The 9,414-nt window shown below is 36.2% G+C and overlaps 1 protein-coding gene across 1 annotated transcript in view; it reads right to left on the bottom strand.

Moving 5' to 3' along the window:
- Window positions 1–235: 235 nt before the first annotated feature.
- Window positions 236–9,414, bottom strand: part of LOC107708238 (semaphorin-4C-like) — a 32,062-nt gene continuing 22,883 nt past the window's right edge. Inside the window, exons 12-15 of the mRNA XM_016512417.1 lie at window positions 8,855–9,012; window positions 7,477–7,568; window positions 4,258–6,178; window positions 236–1,114 (exon numbers count right to left, since the gene is read on the bottom strand). Of these exons, the coding sequence (XP_016367903.1) occupies window positions 5,289–6,178; window positions 7,477–7,568; window positions 8,855–9,012 (1,140 nt within the window). The 3' untranslated portion in view covers window positions 236–1,114; window positions 4,258–5,288. The remainder of the gene's footprint in view (window positions 1,115–4,257; window positions 6,179–7,476; window positions 7,569–8,854; window positions 9,013–9,414) is intronic.

Here is a 9,414-nt window from a genome sequence, read left to right as displayed (position 1 = left end):
CATTAAGCAAATGTAACACCTGACATTTCAATGGCATTTTAATGGAACACTCAAATAAGCAAACACAACCTACTCGCTGTGAACTGATCTCTACTTTTATTTTCTGTTGATATATACATATATAAAAAATAAGAGCATGTGTACAATGGTAATAAATATCAACAAAAAGAAGAAAAAAAAATAACAGCAAGATTTTTAAAAGATATCTTGAATTGCAAAAAAAAAAGAGATTTTCGTAATACAAAAACTCACAAAGTAACAGCAGGTTTAAAGGCATGTGAGATGAAATTAACTGAGATTTTTTTCTAAACAAGCAGGGAAAAAAGCCATGCATAATGCAAACAAGCATATGCAACACTTCTTGGTCGCTCAGTGAAATTACGTCTGACTTTAAGTCATTAGACAGGCTTATCAAAGCGAACAGTGAAATTAAAAAACGGTGAAATTTCACAATTTCAAGAGAGTCAGAAGCCCACCCTGAGAAGTCCTGGCAGAAAGGATTGTGTCCTTGTTAATCTGACATTTCTCTGCACTGTTTTTAGTACAAAGATCTTTTCTGACAAGTGTAAACTTCCCTCTTATGCAGTGCTAGATTGTAGACTAGAAAAGAGCCAATGACAGAATGGAAAGCCGCTTGAGAAAATCGTAAAGCTCTCATGCCACAAAGAACAGCATTCCACCAAAACAAGAGTAGTAGTAACGAAGATTTCAGACAACACTTGTCAGTTCTGTGCAATGGACAAATTCCAGAACATAAAAATAGAGAATAAAAAGAAACGAGAAACAGAAGAAACATGTCTGCAGTCTGCTTTGGCTTCACCCGAGGTGAAGAGGCACAGGTACGAAAACTCTTGTTGTTTTCTCTTCCTTTTTTGAAATACATGAGACTATTGTTTTGTTGTTGAAACTGATACGATATATTTTGCAGAACATCATGCAGCAAAGTATGGATCCGTGATGAGCATCGTAGTGCCTCTCCACCCGCAGGGTCACGAAAAAATTAAAAAATCTCCTTCATTTGTCTTCACAATCAAAGTCAACGGAATGAAATGTCCTCTGCTTTCCGTTTTCACCCTGTTTTTGTATTTAGTCTTTAAGAGTTGCAAAGCCCACACTGAAAGACAAAAGAGAGTCAGTTTTTAGCTTTTATAGGTTATTCAGAAAAAATCAAAATAAGTCTATTAACAGTGTTTTTGTTGTCTTTTTATAGATATTTAAACAAAACGCATACAAATCATTAAAAAAATGTTTTCATAAAAATATTCAAAATCAACAATAATGATAATAATAATTATTATTATTAGTGTTGGTGTTGTTGTTATATTATTAAACACATGATATCTTTTAGTCTGTCTCACATATCAATAATTTGCTGGTTTTATACACTTCCGTTCAAAGGTTTGGTGTCTTTAAAGAAATTAATACTTAACAAATAATGTCTGTCTCAAATAAATATCGCATATTTGAATGATTCCTGAAGGACCATGTGACACTGAAGACTGGAGTAATGATGCTGAAAATTCAGCTTTGCATCGCAGCAATAAATTATATTTTAAAATATAGCCGCAAGCGGCAATCATCGGGGTCCAAGCACGGCCCATTAAGCAACTGATGTTGAAAAGACATCAAATTGACATCAAAATTGACATTCAATAACAGGTAAAATATGCAAGTCCAACTGACTGAAAAAAAAAAAGTATACTTGAATGCACTAAAAAAATACTTAAATACCAGCAAGTACATCTATAGTACATTCTTATTTTTTTTTGTGCTAAATATAGTTATACACTATAAATACACTAATTAAAAGTATATTTCCACTTCAGTAGTACTTCAGTGCAATTGCAAAAGTATACTAAATACCGCTGAGATTTAAATTGTTTTTAGTGCATTGTAATAAAGTATACTACTGCAAAAATATACAGAGGACTTTTATGAGTGTATTTCATAAAAGTGTGCTTTGAATGATTTAAAATTTTTTTCAATGTTAGTGCACTTTTATATAGTTATCCTAAGTTTAAATTAAATTTATGTTATTTAAAATATATTAGTTATGTAATAGTTATAAGTAAATTTTCCCAACTGTGCTACTTAAGTACACTTAATATAAATACACTAATTTGCACTAACACTTAAACTGATTTTAAGTGTAGTCATATAAAGTGCCAGAAGTGTTTTATAATTGCATTGCTTAAAAGTGTGCTACAATCGCTTTACATACAATTTTTGTGGGTTTTTATATGTACTATCACCAAGTTCTATTGGGATTTTCATGAAAAATACAGTAGAAATGCATTACTTAAGTAAAACCCTGTAGGTTACTGTGCTTAGGCTACTATAATTGCTCTAATTGTCACGGTTCGCAGGTTCACTGTCTCTCTCTCCCTCGCTCTTCTGATGAGCTGATCAGCGTCAGCTGTGGCTCATCAGCTCTGCTATTTAATGGCCTTGCTTCTTACTCTGTGTTGCCAGATCGTTGGTGTTTTTGTGGTGTCTTGTCCTGGAAGCGCGCTAGCTCTTTTTGGCCTTGTTCCTCGCTCCTGCTCTGGGCTGTGTTTCCCAAGCACATCGTAAGCTCAGTTGATCGTAGATGCATTGGTGGCAATGGGTCTACGATGTACTTAGGCTTACAATGCTTTTGGGAAACGCAGCCCTGGACTGTTGGCTGTCGTTACGGTTGAATTTCTGCTTGGTTCCCGTCCTGGACTGTTCATTGCAGTCACAGTGCTACCAGTGGACTGTTTCTCTTGCACCCAAGATCTTGATCTCGGTCTGCTGCTTCCTCTAATAAACTATTTTTTGCTGAACTCACATTTGTTATTTGCTGAACTCACATTTGAATCCTCTGTTATTTCCCACACTAATAGCACATGAATGGATTATTCATTTATATGCATTTAGATGTGTACCAAAATTCACAATTTAACAGTAAGTATACTTTTAGTAAAGTGCTATATTTATATTGCTAGTAATGACATAGTGTACTTGTGTACATAGTGTACTTAGTGTACTTGTGTACATAGTGTACTTGTGTACTTAGTGTACATATTGTACTTAGTGTACTTGTGTACATAGTGTACTTGTGTACATAGTGTACTTGATTGTACTATTTAAAGACACCATAAACATGTAGTTAAGTATCATATAAAGGGAATGTTAACATCATTACATTTAAAATGAATTATTTAATCTATAAAAGCGTCTGCTAAATGACTAAATGTAAATGTAAGTACATTATGGAAGTGTACTGAATAAAGTGTATTTTACTGCACTTTTTCACCTGGGCCAATAGACAAATAATATTGTCTCTTCATTTTAACTGGACTGTAATATGTGCAGTCATGTCTGACAACTTGACAAATAATTTCTGAAATTATGATATATTAATAAATATGAAGGTATTTTGGAGATCACAGATTTCGTTAGAAAATGATTAAACTTGTTTTATTATACTTTATGAAACTATAATGCATGTTATGCAAAGTTAATCCATTTCAACCATTTTCAAACCAAAATTTTGCATGTAGCATCTATAGACACTAATGACAAAAAGTTATCAAAATAATTTTAATTAGTCAAACCGTTTAGAAGATATCCGCCAATACATTTAGTAGCCATTGCTCTAAACCCATTTGATAAATCCAAATTCTTTTGATAACTTTTTGTCACGAGGGTCTGTAGATGATACACACAAAATGTGGTGTCAATTGGACAAATGGTCTAGAATGAGTTCGAAAAAGATGGTTTATAAAACAGCTCAAAGTGGTGGAATAATTTTATGCATGGAAAAAAATCAGAGATATACGTTTTGTTCAGCTTGACGCAGAGAATCAGATTGTAACTTTGAATTTTGATTGTAACCTGTATAGTTGTGGAGACATGAGCAAAAACGTAAAAATACCCATTATAGCGCCACCTATGGTCTGATCGGGGTGTGTTTGTGCACCTGAGTAGTGGGGGAGATTTGGGACAATCCTGCCAAATTTGGTGTTTCTACGACTTACGGTTTTGGCTGGCCAGACACTTTCAGGGCAGAAAAATAGAAAACGGTACTTTTAAATTGTAATAATGTTTCACAATATTACAGTTTTTACTGCATTTTTTATCAAATAAAAGCAGCCTTGGTGAACATAAGAGACTCAACATGAAAAAAAAATCGCACCAATTTTTGAAACGGTAATGTATAATTTCAAACAAAACTAATAATAATTTTAAATCAAGTAAACATCCCAAATATACGATTTGGCGTAGTCTCACCTGCGTTTGATCAGCCGTAGCCTCTGCCATTCATTCTGGACTTCTTCAAAAAGTCCAGCTCCTTGTCGTCTGTAAAGGATCCCTTTCATGCAGAACAATTCGGCTTCATAACGTGGGCGGAGTCTTCTATACCATTCCAGAAGAAAGGTTTCATTCCATCATGTGGCTTCATTCACCTGCTTTATCATGTAGGCAAACACTGGGGTTGTACTTCATTTGGCAACTCAAGCCAAATATATACAATAATGCACTTGCTGTCGCATCCAACACAGTCTTAGTGCAACATTCTGTTGCATGCTACTAGCACTGGTAATCCTTTCACATTTCAGATGAGACTATCAATCGTAAAAGAAGAAGAAGAAGAAGAAATCCTTGCAATAAACAGACATGGAAAAACCTCACTATATATTAGTTCTGCAAGTCTCAGTACACATTCTCAGAAAAAAGACAATGTTTAAAAAAGTTATTGAGCTGCAAAGAAAGAAAGGCAAAGCATTTGTTCGTTATTCAAGTCTTGTTTCGGGTTTACAGCTCACTCAGTTGTTTTTTCCCCTTTAATAATTTCTCCTCTGCTTTCCTCGAGCGTGATTGTCATCAAGCGATTTGAGTTTATGCATGTCCTCGTCTCCTCTCTCAAAGGGTGCAAAAAACGTGTCCGAACACCTGAGGCAAGCGACCTCAAGACGTCAAAAATAAACTCTGCGTCCTCTTGCAGCTTGCCAAATGTTGTCAGATCTGACTGACGGCTACATTTGGCTGGTTGGGCTCCTCTCAGAGATGTACCTGCGTTTAGCCAAGATCAACACGAGGCCCTGTCGGTCTGGTCCTTTAAATACAGTCATTTACAAAAGCTCGGTCGAGTGTTAGTAGTGTGTTCTCACCGAGAATAATCCAAGGGAATGTCGTGAAGCACGGTGGCCTCATGGCACGGGAGATGGAAGTGCTGACAGAGAAGAAAGAGTTTGCGGATGAAGAGAGTTCCCCAAGCAGGAGGGAGGTAGGTGAGGTTTTCTGTCGTTTTCCTGCGGGATTTACACAGAAGACTCCTCGGGATTGGCGTCGGGAAGCACGCTCCTCTGCTGAAGAGTTTTCCGGAGCTCCTCTTTGAACGGACTGGAGTAGTCGCTGTCTCGGCCGCCTATCCCGATTCCCATTCCCGCTCCAATGCCGGATCTCTCCTCTCCGGCCGAGCTCAGATTGAGCCGGATGTATCCGTTGGCGCTTGAGCTCCGAATGTTGGTGAGGCTCAACCTGCTCGGCGAGTGAATAGGCTGACCGGGAATTGCACTCGGCGATGCCGAGCTTCCGGTGGAGCACAATGCATGCCCAGGCACGATTTTTAGCGAGCCGTCTGAGTAGTAATAATTCGCCCCCGTTTCCCAAAAGCGATCATCATCGTTTGCCATCTTGCTCGGCACAAATGACGGCCGGCTTGGAGGCTCTTTGGGCAAAGTAATGGGGTACACCAAAGTGCTCTCCAGCGGCTTCATTTCTGCCCCTTTTCCCAGTGCCAACTTCAATCTTCTACGGAGATACAACGATGCAATGAGCAGAAACAGACAAGCGGCACCCAAAGTGATCACCAGGACCCAGAACAAACCCATGCTGCCATCCGGAGCGCGGGCCTCCATGAAGACAGGTGCGCTGGCTACCACCGCCACCTGGTACATTTCCGTCTGGAACTTCACACCTTGCTCCTCCGAGTAGCAGATGTAGCGGCCCGCTTGAAGGGGCCCGGCTTGGGGAATGACGAGAGCGCGGAGGGCCCGGTCGAATCGCGGCCCCGGGGTCCCACCTTCCACCAAGGCAATCTCACGTTCGTTGAGCTCCCAGAAAGGCTGGGCCAAGTTGGAAACCAGATGGCAGGGCAAAACCAGATCCGACCCAACAACCACAGTTACATTTCGTAACCTAGAATGATCTGGGTGGGGGGAACAACAACAACAGCATTAATATATTTCATTTTTAAAATAATATTAAAAATAAATAAATGTAATAATACAGTCTTAATTTGTTTTTACATTTTGCATTTTGTTTCAGTAATAGTTTCTGCTAAAAATTTGAATGTTCCGGGGAGAAAAAAGCAACAACATTAATATGTGATATTTTATATTTTTAAATAAAAATAAAAATAAATACAATTAAATAAATGTAATAATATAGTTTTAATTTGTTTTAATATATTTTGCATTTTGTTTTAGTAATAGTTTCTGCTAAAAATGTGAATGTTCTGGGGAGAAAAACAACAACAACATTAATATATGATATATTATTTTTTAAATAATAATAAAAATAAAATAAAATAAATGTAATAATATAGTCTTAATTTTTTTTACATTTTGCATTTTGTTTCAGTAATGGTTTCTGCTAAAAATGTACTGTTTCTCTTCAGCTATTGACAATGATTAAATAATTTGAAACACAATTATATTCTAGATTTTTTCTTTTTTCTGCATTGTTAATATTTGTCTGGTATTATTTTTTTGTGAAATATTTTTTTAATTGAAAAAAAAAAGTAAAGGTAATTTTAAAATGAAATTAGTTTTAAACAATAATAATAATAAAATATATATATGTATATACTGTATATAGGTCTCACCTTCATTGTCATTACAAACAAACAAACAAATAAACAAAAAAAACCCCGTAAAATTGTAAATTTTATTTACATTTAAATTTCATTAATATCAATATAAATATGTTGGTTCATACAGTGCTTAACACATTTATTAGACCACCAGTATCCACAGTAGTATTTCTAATGCCAAAATATAATTATTGTTGTTTTAAAGCACTTTATTATTTTTATTAAGATGCCAAATTACAGTTATTTACTTGCAGTCCTTAATAGAAAAATAAGATTTAATTGTAAAATGTTACGCTTGATTAATATCTGACTTCGGAGAGACGCTGAATGTGCCAGCTCACATTTTTGTATACAAATGCGAATTCATTAAGACTATTGAGTTGTTTCAGTCTGTCATTTGCCTAATAAATGACAATACAATTTTTAATTTTAAACAAGACAGATTCCTAAAATATTAGTGTTTTCTCTTATGACAGGTGGTCTAATAAATGTGTTAAGCACTGTATATATCAGTCATTGTTGCTTTTTTTGTCAGTAATCTGGTTGACACTTTGAAGTGCATGCGACCTCTAATGGAGAACTGCTCACTACAGGGGTCCAGGCCTGCAGGGGGCAGCGTACGTCTGACGTACCAGGACTGGGGATGGAGAAAGGCTTCTCAAACTTGGCTTTTCCTCGGCTGAACCTCTCCAGCATGAGGTCCTGCGAGAGTGTGGATGTGGAGCTGTGGGGGGGAGCACAAATATTGACGATGTGTCAGAAGGCTGTTAGACACAGTGCTATAGAGATGCAGCTTAAAAGCACAAAGAGGGTCCTGCGGAGGAGAACAGAGGGGTGGAACGGGAAAGGAGCGAGCGGCAGAGAAACAGAAATAAAATAAAGAGGAGAGCACAACGAGCAAAGCAGCGGATGGAGGATGGTGAAAGGATGCAGTGTTACTTTGCTTCACGATGCCATAGAAGAACGTTTTTTGTCTAAATGGTTCCATAAAGAACCTTTAACATCTGAAGAACCTTTCAGTTTCACAAAAGCTTCTTTGTGGCGAAAGAAGGTTCTTCAGATTATAAAAAGCTAAGAAAGAGATGGTTCTTTGACTGAATGGTTCTTTGTGGAACCAAAAACGGTTCTTCTGTGGCATCGCTGTGAAGCACCTTTTAAGCACCTTTATTTTTAAGAGTGTAGGTTACAGATTACAAGTTACGCTATCTAAAATGTAGTAAGTAACTTTATTAAAGTAATGTAACTGATTACATTTGATTACTTTTCTAAATTTCTAACGAATGCCATGCACGTTGCATGTACTTAATATTATAATAACAATAAATTATGCATAATTACATGCAAGTAACCTTAAACCAAACCCTAATCCTAACCCTAACTTTATAGTAAGTACATGTAGTTAACTAATATCACTCAGTACTTAAATGTATAATTACACTGCAACAAGGACACCTTAAAATAAAGTGTAACCAATAAAAAATATGATCCCAAATAGGAAATAAAACTAGCATGTGTCCTAAAATCCTGAAACATTGGTGTCTCATATTTTAAAGCAGACAATGCAATTTTGGAAATAAATCAATCAAATCTGTATGTGTGTGTGAAAGTATTCAGATGTAACCCTCCTTTGTAATATTTAACATTTTCATAAGTAACTGTAATTTAATTACAGTAACAGATTGCAGTTACATTTATTTTGGGTTACACTTTAATTTAAGGTGCAACTTTGTTGCAGTGTATTTATACATTTAAGTACTGAGTAATATTAATTATCTACATGTACTTTACTATAAAGTTAGGGTTTGGTTTAAGGTTACTTACATGTAATTATGCATAATTTATTGTTAGTATAATAGTAAGTACATGTAACATGTGTAACAAGGACACCTTAAAATAAAGTGCTACCTTATTTTATAGTTCAAGTACATCATTCTGTGTAATGTAGCTAGTTCCTCCCCAACACGGAAAGGATGTTAGCAGCAGAACTAACTCAAAGATAGAAGAACGCACCCGCGGTGGAGGTCGATGCGGACACAAGCGCGTCCCTCGCTGTCCCAGGCGCAGTATGGATCGCGGGACAGAAGGCAGTCTGGCTGTGAATGGTACCGGCTGCAGTTTGCCAAGGGCAGCTGAAGAACCTCCGAGCGTGAGCCAATGTACAAATACTTCTATGGAGAACGAATGGAAAGATTTGGGAATGAACAGGGTCGGGAAGGTTACTTTGGAAATGTAATCGTTTACAGATTACAAAATGTAATTAAGTAGTGTAACTATTTCAATTACTTTATTAAAGTAATGTAACTGATTACATTTGATCCAAGCAGGGTTAACTTTACAGTAGAACTCAACATTGATTACTGTCAGACTTTCAGAATCATTCATCACTTGAATTACATTACATTACACTGAGACATTAGCAGACACTAAAGAATAGAGCAAGCTAGTGTTAGAGGCCTTTTTTTGCTTTTGTTAATCAGAAGTCAGAATTATAATTGTATAATTAATAAAAAGAAAGCAAATAGATAGAATGCAAAAAGATTAGAGAAGCTAGTGTTAGTTTTTTTTTTTAA

This window comes from Sinocyclocheilus rhinocerous, unplaced genomic scaffold, assembly GCF_001515625.1.
Source record: "Sinocyclocheilus rhinocerous isolate Xijiao unplaced genomic scaffold, SAMN03320098_v1.1 scaffold1436, whole genome shotgun sequence".
Lineage (NCBI taxonomy): Eukaryota > Metazoa > Chordata > Actinopteri > Cypriniformes > Cyprinidae > Sinocyclocheilus > Sinocyclocheilus rhinocerous.
Note: the sequence above shows the minus strand (reverse complement) of the source record. Positions and strands in the feature narration are given on the sequence as shown.